This window comes from Orbicella franksi, chromosome 11 (assembly GCF_964199315.1).
Source record: "Orbicella franksi chromosome 11, jaOrbFran1.1, whole genome shotgun sequence".
NCBI lineage: Eukaryota > Metazoa > Cnidaria > Anthozoa > Scleractinia > Merulinidae > Orbicella > Orbicella franksi.
In genome coordinates, this window is record NC_138155.1 from 3439273 (window position 1) to 3462417 (window position 23145).

At 39.4% G+C, this 23145-nt stretch overlaps 1 protein-coding gene and 1 long non-coding RNA gene across 2 annotated transcripts; both read left to right on the forward strand.

Moving 5' to 3' along the window:
- The first annotated feature begins 217 nt into the window (after nt 1–217).
- On the forward strand, nt 218–17594 carry LOC145502574 (histidine ammonia-lyase-like). The gene is made up of 25 exons (XM_081481900.1): nt 218–286; nt 450–754; nt 1114–1159; nt 2892–2928; nt 6219–6293; nt 7016–7088; nt 7676–7742; nt 8203–8240; nt 8852–8930; nt 9231–9277; nt 9813–9952; nt 10522–10569; nt 10688–10739; nt 11354–11449; nt 11535–11630; nt 11778–11836; nt 12339–12419; nt 12743–12808; nt 13275–13353; nt 13680–13730; nt 14122–14157; nt 14266–14400; nt 15046–15154; nt 16249–16318; nt 16805–17594. Exons 2-25 carry the CDS (start codon nt 514–516, stop codon nt 16943–16945), a joined length of 1962 nt encoding a protein of 653 aa, XP_081338026.1. The 5' UTR covers nt 218–286; nt 450–513; the 3' UTR covers nt 16946–17594.
- A 3108-nt stretch (nt 17595–20702) lies between these two features.
- Nucleotides 20703–22482, forward strand: LOC145502733 (uncharacterized). Its single transcript, XR_014051387.1, has 2 exons — nt 20703–20793; nt 20970–22482. It is a non-coding gene; the product is annotated as an uncharacterized LOC145502733 (long non-coding RNA).
- The last annotated feature ends 663 nt before the right edge of the window (nt 22483–23145 follow it).

The window sequence follows — 23145 nt, forward strand, 5'->3', positions numbered from 1 at the left end:
TGCGCGATTACTATTTTTGGAGGTGTGTCGGAGGTGCGTCAGGGGGCGTGCACCAAATGCTGTATAATGATTGGTTGATTTGCTGCACGGCAAAGCTTGTTTTGCCGCGCCGGCGGCAAGGATTCGTGGTACGTCCGCTTTAATCCAGAGTAAATAAATTGTTAATGCTTTCGTAGAACTGTTTATTTGAACGTTTCAGCACAAACAACATAATTTGTAGCCTACGTCACAAAAAAACAACAATTTCTCAAGTCCATGCAAGAGAACAAGACAGTCAAGTTTTGAGGTAAGCTATGCATATGTAAATTGTGTATGCCAGACTTCAATGCGTAGTTATTGTAAATCGATATGATCTGATTATTCATCTTCTATTTTACGTGTACTTTGCCAAGACTTTAACCCTGGAACTTTGACAAACAAGTTTGTATTCGTTGTAAATTTATAATTAGCCGGTGTCCCAGACTTTCTGTTTCACACAGCCAAGAACACAGTGAAGAGAAATTGCTAGAAATCATGAGATTATCTGTTCGGTTCAACGACAAATGGTTCGTCGTTCCTTGCGGAGAAGGTCATAACACAGTTCAGTGGCTGATTGAAGAAACAATGCGCCGCTCAGAAGGCGCTCCTGGATCAGAGAAGTCACCCTTAACCTCCCAAAACTTCGAAGCTCGTTTGGCTAAAGGTGGCGCGATGCTAGATCCGAACGATGCCATAAACGAAGTACTGGATGACAACGATTTTGTCCGTATTTCCGGTAAGTACAGTGAAAGACTGTGCGATTTTGCATTCAGTATTTGATCAGTTATACGTTCGAATCGTTCATTCGTTCGATCGACTGATTGAACGTCAATGTACGGTCAGTGAGTTTTAAACTCTGGCGGAAGTTTGTAAACGCATGTTCTGATCAGAGCAGTTCAGGCTTTCCGGGTTGCATCAGCCAAATTGTCCTCCCTCTGTGATTCGATTTTCCCGCTTTGAAGCACTCGTATTAATGGAATTAACCCACAAAACTTTACGAATCTCTATGTAAAGTCACCTGCCTTTTTTTTTTCTTTACAACTGCGTGTCAAGAACAGCGTTATTAAATGTTAATTTATTGTTGTATTATTTCAGCTGTTGGTGTTTCCACGGAAAATGACCACACCTTAGTTGACACTTTGTATCCAGCTTTTCACTTTAGTTTGGTCTTAATTGTAAAATGTATAATTTATTTAATTCATAAGTAATAAGTAATTAAGTACGTACTTATTCGATAGCATGGAGTAGTTTTATTTTATTGTTTCTTTGTTAGGAGATATTAGCACTCCCATGCTACACTGAAATCCGAATGGAAATAAAGTTATGCATGCGTGTATGTAATACTTAAAATACATTTTGTATTAATTATATTATTTTACTGTGTTATGATTATTGTTATCTATGATTGCAGCAGAATTTATAATTTGTATGTATTTTTAAATTTATTCTTTTAAAGAACTTATTGTTATTTATTTCTTTTAAATATGATTATGATAAATTAATATTACAAATTTGAAAGTACAGTGCACCAACAAATGTGTTTATTCACTGCAAATATTTTTGGTCTTGCCTCATGACACAGGGATTCTCATAATTCTTATGAGTGATCATTCTCTTTTAGTTGATTCACATTGCAATTGTATGCAGAAATACAACAATATTACTAAGTAACTGCTGATTTCAACAAGAATTTTAATGGCAGTGATGTTCCCTGTTTTACTGTATGCCACTGGACTCTGAAAGCCAAAGCTATTTTAAAGCTGTCACACTAGTGCTACAGGTTGTTGCAGCTGAAGCTTTTAATCCTCAGGTTTCCTCGGCATGTTTTGACCAGCAAAATTTTAATCAATCTCCCTTGATCTAGATGAGATGCATATTTATAGCCAGCATAGATCATAGATGGCAAGTTGTGTAATTTATTTTTTTAGTTAATGGTTAACTGAATATTTAGCAAATATATTAATCTCCTTGGCATCTTTTTGACAATATTGTCATGAGCTTTGTTTCATTTGATCAATCAAGTTGCCTACAATAAGTTAAAATGGTAAAACAGTAGGATCCTGCTTTCTTGACCCTTTAAACTTAAACCAAGGGTCAGTTTTCTGTATGTAAGTTTATTCCAAGTATTTGGGATCTTAAAGGTTCAAGGAATCAGGATTTGATATTCGTAAAATAATAGTGGTAAACAATTAGTGAAGTAGGTTTGATCCCAGGAGTATCATTCAGTAGCGAGGGTAGTTCTGAGAAGAACTGTTGTTGGTGAGTCACAAAAAACTGTTCTTCTCAGAACTTCTCAACCCTCACCTGGACAATCACACTATACAAACTAATTGGTGAAGTATGCCAGGGGCTCCCTTTTAAAAAGCACTGCCAGGGTGCTCGTCAGAAATTTTGAGAAGAACCCCTAAGAGGTACCAACATCCTTTTTGGGGGGCAGCAGGGCTGTCATTAAGTCTTAAGTCACCTGTAGCCTTGTTCTCCACACCCATAACAAACATGTTACTTTGTGGTCGAATTCTATCAACAACTGGCAATTTCACCCATAACATGAAGGGAAAATCAAGCATACTCAGCTGTAACAGGTGTTATGGGTTACAGCCCTTAATGACAGCCCTGGGCGTGGCTTGAATTTTTTTTCACCTTTAAGAGGTACCTATTCTTAAACAACACATTATCTCCTGTCCTCAGCAGTACAATAGTTCACGCTGTGGGTCTTTTGAGGCTGAACACCCCAAGAGGCACCAAAACTGCTTTTTTAACCCTAAGAGGTAGGATGAGCACACGCCCCTCCCCCCCCCCCCCTCCCTGAGAAGTATCAAGGGCGACCTCGTGTGCAGTTTATTGTAGTTCTGGTCCTTGACTCACATTTACAGAAAGGAAGTGGCAGAGAACAGTCAGAACCATGTCCAGGTACGTAATTGAATATAATTCAGTACTGTCAGTTTGGTAATATTTTAAGAAAGGTTTTTCAGGGCTGTAGGCAGAAAAAAGATTATATGAAGAAGCTAGTCATAAAAGGGGATAAGTGACGATTTTGGTTGCTTTTCTTTTTTCTTGCTCCAAATTAGCTGAATTTTTGCATGTGGTCTTCAATGTAATAGAAAAACGTGTTCCTGTATTTTTGCCGCTGGTTTTTGCTTCGCTTTATAAAGACGCCGCTAGGAAAACCGAGTGGTTTTTTGCATACGCAATATCCTGAAAACGAAGCAAGGTTTAGCGCAAAAACTACGGGACATTGCTAAACATACCTAAGCAAAACTCTATGCGAAATTTGGAGCGTTTTCGACAAAGTTCACTTTTGATTACAATACCTAACGCCCTTTTCCCGCCGAGGCTGCAAATAAACGAAGCCGGGCCTTTGTTATGATAAACAGAGCCGATCCTTTGTTATAATAACCAAGCCAAGCCTTTGTTATAAGTCGAAGTCTCGCCTCGGTTTATCATAACAAAGGATCGGCCCGCCGCGACCGCAGGGACTTTGATCTCACTTAGAAAGCAGCAAAATGTCAATTTCACGCAACGTATAAGCTCAAAAATGTTGATTTTAGGTCAAAAAAGGTTTAAATGTTGATTTCACGTTAACGCGTGACGGCAAGGATGTTGGTTTCACTTAGAAACCAGCAAAATGTCAATTTAACGCAGCGCATAAGCTCAATGATGTTGATTTCAGGTCTAAGTAGGTTGAAATGTTGATTTCACGTTAACGCATGACGGCAAGGAGGTTGATTTCTCTTAGAAACCAGCAAAATGTCAATTCCACGCAACGTATAAGCTCAAAAATGTTGATTTCAGGTCAAAAAAGGTTGAAATGTTGATTTCACGTTAACGCATGACGGCAAGGAGGTTGGTTTCTCTTAGAAACCAGCAAAATGTCAATTCCACGCAACGTATAAGCTCAAAAATGTTGATTTCAGGTCAAAAAAGGTTGAAATGTTGATTTCACGTTAACGCGTGACGGCAAGGAGTTGATTTCTCTTAGAAACCAGCAAAATGTCAATTCCACGCAACGTACAAGCTCAAAAATGTTGATTTCAGGTCAAAAAAGGTTTAAATGTTGATTTCACGTTAACGCGTGACGGCAAGGATGTTGGTTTCACTTAGAAACCAGCAAAATGTCAATTTTACGTAGCGCATAAGCTCAATGATGTTGATTTCAGGTCTAAATAGGTTAAAATGTTGATTTCACGTTAACGCATGACGGCAAGGATGTTGGTTTCACTTAGAAACCAGCAAAATGTCAATTTCACGCAGCGCATAAGCTCAAAAATGTTGATTTCAGGTCTAAATAGGTTAAAATGTTGATTTCACGTTAACGCGTGACGGCAAGGATGTTGGTTTCACTTAGAGACCAGCAAAATGTCAATTTCACGCAGCGCATAAGCTCAATGATGTTGATTTCAGGTCTAAATAGGTTAAAATGTTGATTTCGCGTTAACGCGTGACGGCAAGGATGTTGGTTTCACTTAGAAAACAGCAAAATGGTAGGAGCCCATGATGGGCTCCTGAAAATGGTAATTTCACGCAACGTATAAGCTCAAAAATGCTGATTTCAGGTCAAAAAAAGGTGTAAATAAAAATAAAACAAAACAAATAAACATTTCAATAAACACTTTTTCAAATACGGCAAGGTCTTCAATGGCTAAAAAATCACGAGATAAAACATAGTTTTCGACAAACGCGATCGTAGCTTTATGTCACGCACCGCCATAACTTCCAAGTTCAAAATGCGCTGGTACCTCTTATGCCTGATGAGGACAACAACTTTGGCGGCTGTTTAGTTTTGGATTTAAGAATTTGATGACTCCACGTGAAAACGCTCTATAAATAGGGCTGACAGATTAACAGATTAACCCTTCTGCGCAACGTACGGGTCTCCATACATCTGCATGTCCCCTGATCCCAGAAGCTCAAAACACTACAAATCATGCCGATTTGAAATAAAATCAACGCAAACTGGATCACAGATCTGTTACAATCGATCGCCACTTGCTGGCCATTAATATGTTTAAATCTAGTTACCAGTTCGACAAACGTCCGCAGAACGTAATCGCAATGCATGCCGGGAAGGGTCTTTACACCTCGTGCGCGGGAAGACATGGCGGTCGATACAAGACAAATTTTATCACTCTAAAACCAGTTCTCGCTTTCCAAACTTTGACGCTAGCAACGCTTGGCAAATGGGCCACAACTCACCAGAGGGTATTTTTCTTGGGCAAGAACTGCTCTTGGACTTTGCTACCTGGCTCGATCTGACTTCGAACGCCGATAACACGATTACGGTATATCAGCTGCCTTCGAAGTTTCAGAACACATTTTGATTCTTTAAAACGTGCTGATGACTTACGGGTTTATCGAGGCTTTATGATGCCTCTCAACCACCAGGTAGGCACACAAGGTACTTTAAAACAATGCTTAAGATATTAGTTGACAGAGCTCTAATACGGCACATCTCTTTTTTGTTTGATGGCATTTCGTTTGACGCTCGATCGATTCACGTGTTGTGTTCACGTCACAATAACCGGTGTAAACAATCCGTTCCCAGATTTCCGCTCTATATGCTGTGGGATTTGGTTTTGACTTCATACACTATAAACAGTCTGCCTGTTTGCTGTTCAACAAATAAACTCCTAAAGACATGGCTAGGAAAAGCCAAGTTTTTTGCCTACGTTTTAACTCGAAAACAAAGCAAAAACCAGCGACAAAAATACAGAACCACATTTGCTATTACATTGAAGACCACATGCAAAAATTCAGCTAATTTGGAGCAAGAAAAAAGAAAAGCAACCAAAATCGTCACTTATCCCCTTTTATGACTAGCTTCTTCATATCTGAGGTTGAAGCCATGGTTTTATTCTCTCCCTAGGTAGTAAGGGTGTTTATGATGATTAAAAACAAAAAAAACAAAAAGCAATGATCAAAGTCAAGTGCCTCGATTTGCATGTTACTAGCTACAGCCCTGATCAATTCTTAGAGGTCTGCAACCTAAAGTAATCTTTTAAGCCGAACTGAGGGATTTGGCAATACAACTTATAAAGCTTATTTTGAAACTGGGTGTTTTTTTTTATTTTTTTATTTTTATATTTTATTTTTTATTTTTTTGTTGGTGGGGGGGGGGGAGTGGTGGTGAAATTAAAAAAAAGAAAAGAGTGTAATGAGTACGGATATTTTTTTTAATTTGATGGCTTTGTCTTTTTCGGTAGTTTGTGGAGCTTGATGGATGCTCATTGTCAACTGAAACTCTTGTGTCACTGGGAAAAGGCAAACTAAAAATAAGGGTATGTGACTGAGTAATTAATAATAGGTCTAGAATGCGTGCAGATCGTTGAAGTATAATTCCTGGCAGGAACATGTAAATGCCCCTCCAGGAGTGGTGTTAGGGGAGAGCTGGAAGCTAAAGTATTACAGGCCATTTTACAGTTCCGTGCTTAGTTGCCTGGCCTATGAATGCAAGCTAGGCCAGAGGTGACCTTGCTTTGATACAGACCTCTTTGCTTTTCTCATTTAAATGTTAACTTGTTAGCATAAGAACAACTTGATTTACACAACAAAAGCAGTGAGGTCTTTATCAAAACAAGGTCATGTGCAGCATCACTGCCATTCAAAGGCCAGGTCACTGAACAGACAACTGTAAAATGGTCTATTGAAGGAATGCACGAACAAATGGAAGAACGAAAGAACGACTGGAAGAACGAACGAACGAACGAACGAACGGAAGAACGAACGAACGAACGGACGAACGAACGGACGAGCGAACGGACGGACGAACGAACGAACGAACGAACGAAGAAACGAATAATCAAACGACTGGACTGGACCGCTGTAAAAAGGCTAGAGAGGTTGTCGGGATTGACCAACAACGGGATCTCCTGAATGAAAATTCACCCTTCTAGTAACAGAATTGTCGATCTGGACACCCGGATCTTATGAGTAAAATTTAAGTACTTTCATTTGCCCAGCCCAACGTTTTCAGCGTCATTACGACTCTTTTGTTTTTTAGCTGACAAAAGAGGCTGAACATAACGTCAATAAATCACGGGCACTATTGGATGACATTGTTCGTGAAAATAAAGGTATTTGAGTGAAAATTGCCTGTTGTTGATAGAATTCAACCACAAAGCAACACGTTTGCTACGGGTGTGGAGAACAAGGCTACAGGTGACTTAAGACTTAAGGACAGCCCTGACTATGATCGTAGTGCTCTTGTCCTTTGCTAACTTCCAGGATTTGAAAAGGGTTATGGGTTCGGGGCGGTTAGAGGGCCACAAGACATGTGCAGTAGCTTGGATCCGTTAATTGCATTGCCCTGGGGCTCTCAGAAAGAATGATCGACAGTTTGTCGCCAAGTGCCAAGCACAGAAAATCTCTGGGCTGTTCAGGGCTCCAAATTAAAAAAAAAAAAGAAAGAAAACAAAAGAAAAAGAAAAAGAAAGAAATTGCGGGGCTTCTGAGGTCCGATACTTCCCCCTGAACTGACCCTCTCCCCCTCGTTTCGACCTTTGGGAACATCCGGGTGGTTAAAGCCTGTGCACGTGCCATGTGAGCCAAACGTAATGACAAGAGTCTACCGTTCAGAACATGCCAGAATCTGACCTTTTTTTTTTTGTTAATTTTTGTTTTTGTTTGTTTCTTTTTTGGTTGTTGTTTTTTTCCTTTGTAGTGGTGTATGGTGTAACAACGGGATTCGGGAAATTTGCAAGTGTGGTAATCCCCCGTGACAAACTTAAGTAAGCATAAGTGATTTAATTTGATTTTAATTTTTGTATCGTCGGTTGCAACTTAGTCTGTACACGCGGCACACAAAAATACTTACCCATAACTTGGAGTCAAGCTTAACGTGAATGCAGTTGTTGACCACCGGTCGCACTTTCCACGTGAAAATGTGTGTGCAAGATCGGAAAACTTTCAAACCCGCAAAAACGACCAGAATCGAGTTTCTGTGGCTTACAGACATGCTTTTGCAGTGAAGGCTACAACGATTTAATGGCTTGTGTCAAGGTAATACGTATGTGCGAAATTAATTGACACTGGAAGATCGAGTGGCTAGTGCACGGTTTTTAACCAATAGAAATCGTACTTCTCAGTACCATACTGTGCGCCTTGACTTTTGAGTGGGTCACGATCCCCTTCTACCCCTCGATTTCGTACAAGCTGTGTGTTAATCGCTTTCTTGTAACATGCTTTTAGGGAGCTACAGGGAAACCTTATAAGATCACATGCCGCCGGTAAGTGAACACGTTATTTGAACTAACATTGTAAAAAAAAAAAAAGGTGAATAGCACAAATTTAAAAGTTTCAAATCATGGAAATTGCTGTTGTCACCTGTGAGTGAAATTAAAGCGGAAACTTTCTAGTTGCTAATAGGTCTTCGTTCAGCTCAAAGCCATAGATACTGGTTAGGTCCCATTTGACAATAGTAAGCGGGGGCTGTCACCACTAACTCACCATGGTGTAAACTTTAATTGCTTTTAATAAGAGCAAGCTGGAAACGAATCGAAGACTGAGAGAATCCGCGATGGATAAAAGCGCGCCATTTTTACAAATTGTGGACCCGGTTTCGTTTCCTGATTAAAGTCTTGAAGAGGAATTTCTTAGCGCAAGCGAACCGAAAACTTTAACTTCGAATTCCCATGATTTGACGCAACAAAGGGAGCCAATTCATGTGACACGAAAATGTTTCTCTCCCTTTGCATTAGTCTTTAAAAATACTGGAAATCGTTCTGCCAACAAATACAGCTTGTTTATTGTTGTAACTGCTAAACTCTAAGGTGAAATAATTGTGTTGATTCTCCATAATCTTAGTTGTTTTTTTGTTAATTTTTTTTCCAAATCTCAGGTGTTGGCCCACCTTTGTCAACGGAGCACACTCGAATGCTGTTCGCTTTGAGAATAAATATTTTGGCAAAAGGGTACAGGTTAGTAAAGCTTTTTTCGTGTTCTCACGTAGTAGAGAAATGTTCAAAATAAAAGAAGAACGAGCCCGGGTGTTGTTTGGTAAAGGCGCTAAAAGCCTTATTGAACTAAAGAGCAAAAAATATCTTTGATTTGATATATTAGTGATAACAGTTATAGTACAGTACATTTGATCATTGCTAACGATTCGTTAACTAGGAATATATTGCCGTTGTTGTTAAGTTCGGCATTTCAGTCGGGACTCGGTTTAAGGAGAAATATTATGTGCAATTTACTATCATAACACTTTGTGTTCGTTTCAGTGGGATCTCACTCAAGACGTTGAAACAGCTTGTGGCAGCCTTTAATGGTATGAACATCAACTCCTTGCGGACTAACTCCGTTGTTTAGTTGGATGTAGCAGTGTTTTGGTACAGTGTAATGACTTTCGTAAAACCATAGCTACCGAATTCTGAACCAATCAGATTTCGAAGCAGAAACGTACAGTCCTCGCCAAACGCGGGGAAACGCGCGAGTCTAAGTTACAATTGGCTGAGAGCTTTTGCTCCCCATTGGTTGAAAAAGGCAAAGGATTTGTTTTGATTGGTTAAGCCACTGTACACAAATCTCACAGGCTTTGGCCAGCACAAAACTAGAGCAAAAGCAATTTTTTTTCGACGGTCAATGCAATGGAAGCTACTTTAGTCAAAGATAGACAAGCATATTGAGCTTATGTTAATCTATTCCGGCCCTGTTAACTTTAAGTTGCGCCTTGAGAAAGTAAGACTGATGGAAAGTAAATTACCCGTGAGAACTTTTAGAACTGATTTGCAAGCAAACCCTAATCCTGCGTTAACAAGTTCCTCGTTTGTGGCTTAGAACTGTTATTTCTTGTGTGAATGTAGAATCGTGCTTGCCGTGGGTTCCTGAGCAGGGTACTGTGGGGGCAAGTGGTGACCTGGCCCCGTTGTCTCATCTGGCTCTTGGTTTGTTGGGAGAAGGACAAATGTGGAGTCCAAAGAGTGGCTGGGCTGATGCTGGCTTGGTAAGTAAATAGAGCAGCATATAGTAGCGCGCAAAGTTCTTATTGGTTAAAAATTGTATATAACTGCGAGAAGTGTAAATTAAAACAAACACCGCAACGTGTAACAGATGTACTGAGGTACTGCCCATCAGCAAATTTCATTTGAATGCTCTCACTAGATTTTCCTCAACACGCGTCAGTTAAAGTTAGAACTTTCGGAAAAAAGCAGTACCACATAAAAGAACTTGAAGAACTGCCCAATAGCTTTCGTTTGGTCACACACTAGCTTAAACGTTAGAACCACCTTGTACAGCATAATAAACAGTACCACGTGAAAGTACTGCTTCTCATCTCAGTCATTTGAATGGTCACACACCAGAGTTTCATCCACAGACTTGCTCAAAATTTAAAACCCCTTGTACAGCATAATAAACAGTACGACATGAAAGTAATGCTCAATAGCTTTCATTTGAATGGACACACACTAGGGTTTCATCCACAGACTTAGTTTAAGGGAAGGTTTTATCATCGCGCACTGAAGTAAGAACATTTAATACCTAATGCTAAAGAAACCGTAATATCTTTGTCAGGTTCTCAAGGCGTATGGTTTAGAGCCTCTTGAGTTGCAACCTAAAGAAGTAAGTTATCTTGAGTACTATATGTATATATTGTTTTCTTTTTCCTTCTGCATTACTTTCAAAATTTGGAGAGCTCCTCTTATATTATGTTAATCTTTGAGAATTTCATTTTTCTTAGGGACTCGCTCTGATTAATGGCACTCAGCTGATAACTTCTCTTGGAGCAGAAGGTGAGTACACAATCGAGTTTTAATCAGTTTTGCTGTTGTTGTTTTACTTCTTCGCATAGACCAGATGATACGAACAGTGTTTTCTTTGCAATTTGTCGCGTAGTAAGTCGAAGTCGTTGTTGCGCGTACTTCCCGGGCAGCTTGCAGACTAATGCATGGCAAATTGAAAACGCGCACATCTATGTAATGTGAAGTTATCAGTAACGTCCTTTACAAGGTGTCGTACCTCTACAAGCTGTGGACGACTGAAAATATTTGACATTGGTCGTAATCCCAAATACGTATTGTAGTTTTTAAAATGGCTTTATTTAATAAGACTGCGCGCGCTTTTACAGTGTTATATAGAAGGGGGCGTGTTTAAAACACGAAATGGGGAAATTACAAAATAGCGCGACGATTAGCCTAAATAGCACCTTAGCTAGCCAAAATGGCGCTCAGGTTAGCCTAAGCATCACTGCCTTGACATTGTTAGCTCACAATCGTGAATTTAGAGATTTAACTCTTACAGACACCCGTTTTCCCTCATTAACTCTTATTCGTAATGCCATTTCGTCATTTCACTGTTTCGTGTTTTAAACACTCCCCATAAATGATGTTTTGTTTTCGTTTCTTAGCTGTTGAACGAGCTCGGCTGATAGCCAAGCAGGCCGATGTGATCGCTGCCATGTCGCTTGAAGTGTTGAAAGGAACCTCGAGAGCTTTTGATGCTCGTAAGTATAATTGAAGTTATTTATAAAACTTCCGTTTTCTTGACAGAGTCTGCTAAAAAGAGCGTTGTTTTGTTTGAAACATTAGTTATCCATCAAGTGCGCCCACATGTTGGTCAGCGTCGAGTCGCTGAGAGACTGCGCTCTCTGCTTCATTCAAGCATGTATTCCTCCGAGATCGCAGGTAAGCAGAGGGTGGTAGAGAAGGGCGACGTTATCTGGTGTTTTGTCCTAAGGAAAGAGTATGTTGAGGTGTGAACGTTAAATGAAGTTACAACAGCTAGATGGACTAAACATTTAGCTAGTTTACTGTGTTTGTATTTGCTTTCAGAAAGTCACAGATTCTGTAACCGCGTTCAGGATTCCTACACATTGCGCTGTTGTCCACAGGTCAGTGACTTTTCGAATACTTGCACAGGAACAGCAACAATAAAGAAGCCATGTCAAAATAACCTAATTAACCAAACAGATCTCTCTCTCGTCGCGCGCTCTTCTTGACAAGCATCTGAGATTCGACCCGAAAAATTCCACACTGGGTTGACTTACTGATTGTTGCTAAGCCAGCGATGAATTTCCTCGCGAAAGTATCGACCAATCAGAGACGCTACAGATCTCTACAGTGTTACGTCATCAGAATGAAATGTTTCAGGTCGATCGCATCTCGCGGAAGACTGTCGCGCGATAGGGGGAAAACTGAGCATGCGAAAACAAAAATCCGTCCAACCAAAAGAAGACTATTTAAAACACAAACTTCTTTCCGATAAGAAGCCACAACACAAAAAAGTCTCTTGTAAAAATGTTAGCCCGCTTTGGCCTTTTCATCCAAATTTTAAGGTATATTTCTTATGAAATCATTTGTTTTTGAAGCACGTCATTTTCTATTTATTTGTAGGTCCATGGAGTTGTGAATGACACCATTGACTTTGTGCAAGACGTGATCACAACAGAAATAAACAGTGCCACAGACAACCCAGTATCTTTTTTTTTTTTTTACCAGAGGATGCCTAATAGACTAACTCTTTTGTTCGTTAAGACAAGTGTTCAATGGCAACTACAGACGCTATTACAATGAACTCTACGAATCTTCGACATACTAGTACATGTGGCCTGCATAGTAAGAGTTCTCGTACGAATAGAGCAGCTTTTTCCGCATTCTGGTCGCGCGCAAATTGGAGGGAGAGCACCAGCCCCTTTATGCTCCGTCGATATTTTTTGCTTTCGCTCCAATTTGCGCGCGGCCAGAAAACGGAAAAAGTTCTTCCAATGGTAGAAAGTCCTTAACTTAATGTCCAATAGATCGTGTTTGCTGATCAAGGAGAAGTCATTTCTGGCGGAAACTTTCATGGCGAATATCCTGCTAAGGTAAGTAAATATTTTTATATTTCCACTAATTAAGAAACGGGTTAAGTTCATGCTAAAAAAGATAACTGTCTTTCGGTCAGCCAACGGCGTGCTCGCAGATACAGACTATTAGCCAGTGCTTTCTTTGAGGCAGAATCAAGCGCTGACCAGGACCTGGGGATCAGGCATATATTCTATAGAGTTGAGAGAAGGCCTGGACGCTAGAGTAGTGCCAGACCACGTGAGAAGGACTCTATACATTGGTGTACCGGTCTAGCTGTTCTAAAGTGTCTGAAAGGGCTCGATATTCCCCCTAATTAAAAGTGTGTTATACGTGTTCTAATCCTGTCTGGCAATCTGCCTAATTTCAACCCTAGATTTTACTCCGCGACAGAACGAAAAACGCGATCGGAAGACAGATATTTACAGTTTACCAGTGGACAACATCTAAACTCGATTTCCATTTTCTATTTGTTTCTTGCGTCAGGTGTTAGACTACCTAGCGATTGGCGTGCATGAATTGGCAAGCATGAGTGAGAGAAGGATAGAAAGACTTGTAAACCCAGGTAATACGTTAAAAGAACCTTTTTGGGAAGATTTGTAATTCAAGTGGTTTCGATTGACAATCGAAAAAAATAATGAATTGACCGAGAGACCATGCGTCCGTGTTGTGAAGGTTGCCACCGACGGGAGAGGCTATTATTTTTTCCGAAATTTTGCCTTCAAAAGGCTTAATCCGAATGAAAGGTAGAAAGTTGTCATTGACTTACCGTGACAATATCGTCCGATTTTCTACCATGAGAATTCATATTCGTACGCGACTATCCTTTCATTTATTATCAAATTCATTTGCCTTGAATGTAAGCTTATTGTGTATGTTTTGTTTGTTTAGCTCTCAGTGAATTACCAGCATTTCTCGTGAAGGAAGGAGGTCTGAATTCTGGTAATGAGAAGTTGTTGTGTTTTTCTTTGTTTCTCTCATGGGCCAAATGATACAGGTAATATTTACCCTTCCATCTCACCTCACCACACCACTGACGACGTTGCGTTGCTATCGTAAAGCGTTGTTGTTTGTTGTGCGTATTCAGACTAGCTTTTTCATAGTTGACCAACATATCCTTCAACTTGTAAATCTTTGTCCTAATAAGCGCAACAACGCTTTTCAACTCTCAATGCTTCGTTTTTGCACAACGAGCTACAAAGAAAATGTTGCCTCCATTACTAAGCCATATCCCCACATAGCTCTGGGTCAGTCACTCGCTTTGTGGGTCGGTCAGTTAATTTAACTTATTAATCGTTTATTAACATTTCCGGTTTTGCTTCACTCTATCTAGGCTTCATGTTAGCGCACTGTACAGCGGCAGCTTTAGGTGAGATATTGAGAAGTTGTGTTTTATTATTATAATAATCATTATTTGAATGTACTGGATTTGTTCCTGCTTGCCGTTCCTTAGCAACTAACTGCCTTGAAATCTTAGTTTCAGAGAACAAAGTCCTGTGCCACCCCTCCTCAGTAGATTCATTGTCCACAGCAGCTGGTCAAGAAGACCATGTGTCTATGGGAGGTTTTGCTGCGAGGAAATCTTTAAGCGTTGTTAGAAATGTGGAGAGAGGTCAGGTTTGAAATCGACTTGATACTTGGTGTGTGGTGGGGGGAGCCTCTATCATGTGAAGGGGGCTGGGTTGCGCGTCGTCAAACTTTGAGGTATAAGTTGTGGTTTTTAAGTCTCTGGTAGGGTGTTTACGATAGAATGACATGCATGCAATGTTTTGTTTGCTTGTTTGTTTGTTTTTGACGCACTAAGTTGCATTCGAAAGGGTAACAACACTTCGTTACACCGCCATTGTCAATGGTTTAAATAATCTAGAATGATATCCTTATAAATTCTTCGTAAATGGAAACATTCGATAACAATGCCATGATCATTGAATTCATTTAGCTCTTGTTAGCTTATTTGTTTTAGGCTGGTACTCTTTAGGGGACAAAATAATAACACTTGAGCTACGCCCATATTGGTTTCCTTTACAGGACGGTTTTGTTAAATTTTTTGCAACAAGCACCCCCTTCCCTTTTCCATGGAATTCCCCCTCCCAAAAATAATTGACACTTGTAACCAGTTGTTTTTGCTTTTTTCTTTCTTTATTTGTTTATTTATTATTTAGCCATCAACGGTACCCATTTCACTTATAGATGCTTCAATTACCTTGCTTTGTTGTTTTTGTAATGACAACTGCCGATGTTTCTTTCTCTTTTTCAGTTCTTGCTATTGAATTACTAGCAGCTTGTCAAGGAATCGAGTTCCTGCGGCCATTGAAGACAACAGAACCACTTGAAGCCGTTCATTCGCTCGTGCGGAAAGTCGTCAAGTAAGATCATGTTAACTCAGTGGCAAGTGTAGCAGCTCTTGTAAGCTTGTAATTTTATTTGTCTTCATAGTGTCGCAGCTGTTATTTTTTTGGAGCTAGGGCCATTGTTTCTGTTTTTTGTTCTATTGTTCTCTCAAAGAATATCGAAGCATTCACGTGAGACCTTGCGAGAGCTGCTACCCGATCCAAGTCAGTTTGTGTTTTTATTTAGAGGGACGCAGTCAGCTTTGGTACCGCGCTGACCTGGACACTAGTTTTCTCATTTTGAAAAAAGTTCACCTCAACCTGAAATCAAAGTGCATCTAGAAATCCGCTTCAATCTTCACAGTTTTTTGTTTGATTTTCAATCGTTTACTGAATACCCTGTTTTTGAGTGTGCTTTTGCTCATTCTATGATACTATTTTTATCATATTTGGTTAAAAACAGTATGGATCGCGTCTCTGTGATATGCAAATTAGCTATGAAATGGCATCTACTGCGCATGTGCTCCAGCTGACTGTGTCGCAATCTAAGCCAAAGCTCAATCTTGCCAATCACAAGTGAGACTGGCCAACCACAAAATGAGCTTAACGAACATTTAAGTAAAGCAAAATAATTTATAGTATCTTTCGAATCCGTTAACAAGTGCAATAGTTCGCGGGTTCATTCGACAGAAGAGTTGAAAATTCGGAAGGAACTTTCTAGTAAATCGCTGCGCGCCGTTTACTATTCCCTAGTAGTCTAATCATATATGACAATTACTGACGCAATTAAAAAACTAAAGCTGATGTTCCGATCGCACCGTAAGAATCTAAAGTCTTTATGTGATGCTTCTTCGAATCTTAAGCCCTGGCCAAACGGACTCGCAGCTAGTCGCAAGTAGGCGAAAGTTTAACTTGCGTAGAGACTAGCGTTGGTGGCGAAACGGACTCGCAAGTACATGCAAGTGTACAACGCAAGTGCACCCAAGGCCTTGTCAAACGAAGTCTCAAGTAGGTCCAAGTTTTTAACTTGAGTCTACTTACGACTCCGTTTGGCCAGGGCTTAAGAGTTAGGAAAACTGCCAGTTTTAAAAACCTCCAAACTCACAATTAATAGTGTCTCTTTTTTGAAGGTCCTGGGATAAGGATCGTTATATGGCACCTGACATCGAAGCTGTATTAAAGCTTGTGGTGGATGGCAAGGTAAAACCAGGTTTTCAGGTTGTTGCTTTTGTTGTTGTTATCATTGTTATTGTTTTGAACAGTTGATGCTTGTAGAAAATATTAATGAATATGTAGGCGAGTCATTCTTTAATCTATCCCTAGCTTGGTGTCAGTAGATAAGGTGCCTATTAATCATAGATGACATGAGCTATTGGCTTTGATTTAGCGCCTCCCTCAACCACCCCCCCGCCGTGCACGTCTCCCACCCCCCCCCCCCCATACATAATCAGTGAAAGTTATCTTTGCTCACTCCCTCCCCTTTATCCCATTTTTTGCGCAACCCAGGTACGCTCGTTTACTTGTTCGATCTCATCGCCTGGAAAATGGAAAGAAAACGTCTGCTACACGTGCTATTATAACGAGTGCCCCTATTCTGAACATGGGAAGATAGATGTCACCTTACTAAAAATAGCAATTTTCTAACTCTATCCCTGTTTAGTTGCTTTCACGTTTTTTTCTTGTCAGATCTGGGATGTGGCCTCACCGTTTATGACGCGCTACACTAACCGCATGACGTGTCACGAACTACCTACTAACATACTGTCGCCAACAGCAAGCGTCTTGTCGGATTGTCCTCCGCCGGAGAAGAAGATGAAGTTAAACTAAGAGTGATGGGTCTTACACATATTACACCCCCCCCCCCCCTGCTCCCCCACCCCTCATCTGCTTGGAGACTTTGTAGATCGTGTTTATGGAGCAAACCAGTTATATTAATCAAACTATTTTAATCAAACCTATTCAGTTGAGAAAATGTTGTACAGGACACGTTTTGTGAAATGGCGAACAGAAAGGAGTGTTACGCTATATAACTTATGAAGCGGTTAACTTTACCAGCAAAGGAGTTTATACTTGTGTACTAATTGTAATCAGCGTATTTATGCAAATGTTAGAAAGTAAACTGTTTTGCTTCTCATAAAGGTTAAGTTAAAATTGCAACATGTATTTCCTTCAACTTAATTTGCTGTTACAGTGTTTAAAATTTGTCCTTACTCATACCTATGACGAAAAAAAGTTCTAATGTTGGTTTGTAAATATATTTTAAGTCTCACAGAACATTGTAATTTTTAATTTAAAGAACTTCTGTGTTTTCTGTGTAAATTTCAGAGACAAATATTTGCTGTCATTGAATATACTCAAGCTTGAAGCAAGTTACAAAGTAGCATCCTGTTTTTAATTCGTATACGTTTCATTTAGGGTAGTTTGCACATACGGATGTAATGTTTACGTTGTAAATAAATCGGCTTATTTACGCTTCCAGGCTAGGTATTTTACATTTGCCACCAATTTCCTGGAACGCAGATCTTAAACTGTCTCTTCCCGGAAGTTTCCTGGTTTATTGAGCATCTCATTACTCAATTGTATTCTTTCTTAGTTATAAAGAGCTGAGACGAACGCCTCTTAACTTTCTCTCCCTCTCGTTTTATTTTTGCTTTTAATTGTACCTATATAATTCTCTTCGTATGATTCTCTTAAGATTTTAAGTTTTCTTAGCCTCGAATCGTGAATCATTCTCTGTTTAAGCTAGGGGCCTAAAAAGTTCCAATTGCTCAATCTTTAAAACTGTCTCTTGGAACACCGGGGACATCAAAATAACGTAAGCCAAAACGAGGTAAGCCACTTTTAGTTGATTCTTTTCTATACGTAGCATTAAGAGTAATTTTCGAAGCATTCTCAGACATTGTTCTATAAACGGCTAAAATCGTAGCGCAATCGCCAGGAGCATTAAATGTTGAAAAAAGCAAGAAATTTGGGATATTTTGAAGAGAGAAACGACGCACAAACTTGACTATTATACAGAGGAGGTCCGTCACCAATCCCACAATCACTTTTCTCGCTTATTTTCTGCTCGTATTTCGAGATGGCCCCAGAAGAAGCTATATTAACGAAGGTCTGTTGCATTTTTTTCGCTTTTCAGCAGTTTTTACGGTAAGACAAGCCTTTTTTTCTGTTTTCCTCATTCCCAGTGCATGCAGGTTCGCATTGAGGAGGTTAGACTGGGCGAGAATGCAAAGAGGACCTATTGCGATGTGGTCACGGATCGTTGTGTTTATCGTGTTATGCGAACATTGCTAGGATATCTACTTTCACAAAGCTCTTTTGGGATCCGTAGTTGCGAATTTGTCGCAAACTTTAAGGCATTTTAAATTTTAACTCAGTGGCCTTTGCTTGATGGTAAAAGTCGCAAAAAGGCTCCACGTTTTGTTGGCGAACGAAGCGATACTAACATCTGTTGCCTACAGTAGTCACAATTGTTATACGGCTAGCTCCGGCATAAGCGGGCAAGATGAGTCAAATCCTGCGCTGTGATTGGCTACCCGAGCGGGCAAACTGGAGCTATCTTGCTTGCTCGGAACTATCCGCCGTGTCCCGCAAGAAAAATTTGCCCGAAAGCCATATAATAAATCCTTTATCGACCAAGCTTGTTCGGTCAAGGTGACTGGATATTGGCCTCGTTCTTTTTTTTTTTTTTTTTTTTTTTTTTTTTTTTTTTTTTGCGAGTTTATGCATATCCATAAACACGCAAAAACAGAACTTGGCCAATATCCAGCAATCTTGACCTCACACTTGGTCAATAACCCATATATACTAAAGGAAAACGCAATTCTTCTGTATTTTGAAAGGCCTTCCAAATTAGCAGGAAATATTTTTCATGTCATAATTAATTATCTCGGGATTATGCTCGACGAACAACTTCACTGGAGAGAGCATATTGACTCGATTTGTAACAAAGTCAACGAGCGACTGGGAATTTTAGCACGAATAAGATCTTGCCTTACTCTTAAAGCAGCGTCTACAATACACTTATAGAGCCAATCCTGTGTTATACGGACTTCGTGTGGGGGGAATTGTCAGCCACCTCCAGCAAAATTTTACAACGGTTACAAAATCGCGCTGCCCGCATCGTTTTAACGCGTGACTCTTCCAAAGACACTTTTAATGTTTTAGGGTGGGTTGAGCTAGAAACAAAACGAAAAAAGACATAAATGTACTTTAGTATATAAATGTCTAAATAATCTAGTACCTGAATATTTGAGTGACTATTTCACAAGAAATTAAATGTGCACAGCTACAATACTCGCAGAAGAACAGATTTCCACCTGCCCAAACCCAAACTTAGCCTTGTAAAAAGAACCTTTAGATATTCGGGCTTAGCTTTTTTTAACCTCTTACCCCGTAGCATTCAAAACGCCGAGTCACTTTCTTCTTTCAAAGTTTCAATTGACGCCTACAATTTTTAAACTGTATAGACACTAGATTTTTATAAATTATTGCATGCTTGTTTATACTCTATACTTTTAATTATTACTTGTATTTTTAAATTTATATCTTGTATTTTTTAAATTTTATCTTGCATTTTTAAATTACCACGATCTCTTGTATTTTTAATCATTATATTTTTAGTCCAGGGCCCCTCTGGATATCAGCCTCGTTGCTGAATGGGCCACCCTGGCTAAATAAAGTTTACCTTTATCTTTACCTTTACCCTATTTCTCTTTTGATGGATCATTTTCTCTACCGATTTTCTACGTTTAGCGAAAAAATGAAGAAAATCTATCGATTAGCAGTTTGAGTTTTTTGCAAAATGCACCACCGAATTCCGTTCCCCAGTTTAGCTCTCCGTTTATTTGTGCGGCGATTTCAAATGCCTCTTGAAGGGTAAGTTTTGTGAAAACGTTGGCAACAAAACAAACTGATCGACTTTGCAGCAATACTTCTGACGAAAAAATGCTCGAACAGCATTTTCGATGTTTTCTGAAAGATTAACTTAATAACTGATTTCAATTTTATGACTGATTAAGACGTGATTATGGTGAACTCTCATTTAATGGCTTCCTTGTGCAACAGACAGTAGAAGTCAATTGACACTACATGTACAAGTTAATGTAATGATAATTATTTTCCAATGCCAATCAAAATTCATTAATGTATTCCATTTTAAAATTATAAGCAGTCTGTATAAAAAGCCTGTAATTTGATTTTTGTTTACTTGCCTAGTCACACTGCACATGTACTACTTGAGCTTTCAAAAAGGCTTTTAAAAAGTCATTTCAAAAATTATCAACTATAAACTAATTATAGATCAAGTAAATGTATGCAGGCAATGTATCCACGGCTTCTTCATAGTTTCCTTTGATTTTGCATTTCTGACACAAGTTACTCATCATCTGACCGCAATAAAAATTTACATGTAAAAAAAAATCTATCGACTGGAAAATTTTCGTGCGAACGTCCATAAAAAGCAGACCTCATTTCCGATTTTCAACCCGGTTCTGTTTTTAGAAAAGTGGAGAAGACCCTGGGAACGAGGCTTCCTCGAAGACGGAAAGGGTGGTTACCAAGGAATGACATAACAAATTCAAGTATAAACAGTTGGTCAGTTGGGAATAGAGTGCAGAAAAGTTCGGTTCGGTTCGTTTTAACAGTTTTAAGGATGGTATGACTAATAATTAACGGTAAGTAAATATTATAAAAGATAAACTTTGACGCAGTGTTATTAGAAAATTATTTGAGGAAACACTGAGCTTTATTTTCTGGGGCTTATTTCAATGTGATGTTTTCGATTGCTGGTCTTTTAATAGGTGGTTATGTAGCTTGCATTCGCAACATTTTTTTTCTGTTTTCACCACAGCTGGGCGCTATGTTGCCAGGAAAATAGCCTCAGCGTTTTCAAGACCTAACAGGCAAGCTCGGTCTGCAGAAGCTATGGATGAATCATCCCCCAACACCGCAACCTCTCAGAAACATCATCCACCAGCCACAGATACGAGCACCCTTTCATCTGCTTACGAATGGAAGGAGACCGAGTATTCTAACGGCACTATCAGTCGTGAAAATGGAGAAGGGAAAGCGAGACAGAGAGCGTTTTAACTGAGAGACTTATTGAGAGAATGGATTTACAGTGCTTACACGTATTTATCGATAGTACAGTGTTTGTACAGCTCTATCATACTCATCCAAGATATCATACTCATGTTTGCAGTAGATGTAGTTTATATCTTTTAAGTTTGATCTTCAGTATTTTCGTAGCAAATTTTAAGCACTCTTAGCTCTGAAATAAGTATGATGTAATAGGTCTATTTAACCCCTGGCAGGGAGGGTGAAGGGGGTGGGGAAAGAAGAGGTTTAGTGAAGGTGGCTGGAGTTTATTTCAGTCATAAATAAGCTAGTCCATATGAAGCCCTGGGCTGAGTAATAGGGAATGATCAACGGTGGTGCTTGAAGTTTGTGAGATTGGACTTTGAGTGGTGGGGTCTTAAAAGAGAAGAGGAGGGAGGGGAGGGGGGGGGGGCTACATAGAGCTTTTGCGGTGAGTTCAATACATGCGTGTCAGGTAGAATACCTTATCACTAGCTACATAAAGTACTCATGACGTTCATTGATGAGACCCTTCAGCATGCTAGCTTCTAGTTTCCATTGTTTTGAAACCTTCTGTCTATTCAGTTATGTTGTCATGAGATAGCCTGTTTTGGATCACTGTTCATTTATTCCAACTGGTGACAATGATGGAATTGCTGCAAACTTTCTTTTGGTAGAAATGTAGCTTTACTTGATGAATTTCTCTAGTTGTTATGGTGAGCAGTGTTCAGTGCAAGAAACAGTGGAACTGTCTGTAGTTCAACCACAGTGTGTGCTGAAGCCATGAATGAAAAATTCAATTTGTAAAACTAGTACATGTGTATGTTTATATATCCCATTACAATAATACAGTAGATATAAACCACAGAGAGTGCCTTTGTTGGTCTATTTTAATAAGCAAATATGCATGCACGTGTTAGAACAATAAACATCGATAACGTATGTATTAACTCATTTTCATAAGGTACAAAAATGTCAATTTGACCACAATGTATTCTTTATTTAATTTGTCGCCAACCATTTACAGTAATTGGTACAGTTTACCATCTCTCTGGTAATACACCATATCTCTGTCTACTCAGGTGAATTAAAATGTTATGTGGGTTATGGTAACAGGGAATTAAATGTTGGGGGTGTGGTAGACTTCCTGGGGAGTAGGATTACTGCCAGTCAACATGGAAAACAGACGAGATGGGTCGTTAGGCTTGAATACAGACTTACACTTAGGCTGCAGTGCAGGCATTATTTGAGAACGGAATGTTCAATAAACCATGTTTTTGATGTCACCATCTTGGATTGTAATTGGATGCTTGACCGGCAGGGGATGCTGGCCTGATATGAAAATGTACACTCAGGCTCTCAATATACACCTGCACTGCAGGCTAGCCTTAACCTACCTTTTTCTTTTGACCCCATTCATTGTCTCCTACCTCACACTGAATATTCCTGTCTCAATCTTTGTACAAAATTAATTGCATTTCTGCTCATTCAGAGCAGGGTTTAAAATTATGTAGGTCCAGAAAATATTCATACCTATCCCATGGAAGGGATTTTTTCCTAGAAAACCCCTCTGGAAATTCTAATTAAGCTTCATGCATTTCTTTAAAATTTTTGGTCTCACAGCAACCCCCACCCCCCACCCTCAGGAAATTCCCATCCCTTCTGTGGGGGGATATGGATATTTTCTGGAACTGCACATTGTTTGAACAGCGTCTTGGTCCTTGAAAATTTGTTTTTTATTCTTTAATTATTTATTTTATTATTAAATTTTAAATAGGGGCAACACTTTCCAGTTTCAATACATGTTTTGACAGGAAGTTCTGTCAGCATCAGTTACAACAAGAGTGAATTTGATTACACAAGTTAATATACAAGTTTTATACAATAGGTGTTACCTAGAGTAACATACATGACACAAATAAAATGTGTGGAATTGAAAACAAAAGAAA

Excerpts from the sequence above, each read along its gene's own strand:
- LOC145502574 (XM_081481900.1), top strand. The coding sequence starts at position 514 with ATGAGATTATCTGTTCGGTTCAACGACAAATGGTTCGTCGTTCCTTGC. Across the intron at positions 2,929-6,218 it reads ACAGTCAGAACCATGTCCAG|TTTGTGGAGCTTGATGGATG; the intron begins GTACGTAATTGA and ends CTTTTTCGGTAG. Across the intron at positions 9,953-10,521 it reads GCTGGGCTGATGCTGGCTTG|GTTCTCAAGGCGTATGGTTT; the intron begins GTAAGTAAATAG and ends TATCTTTGTCAG.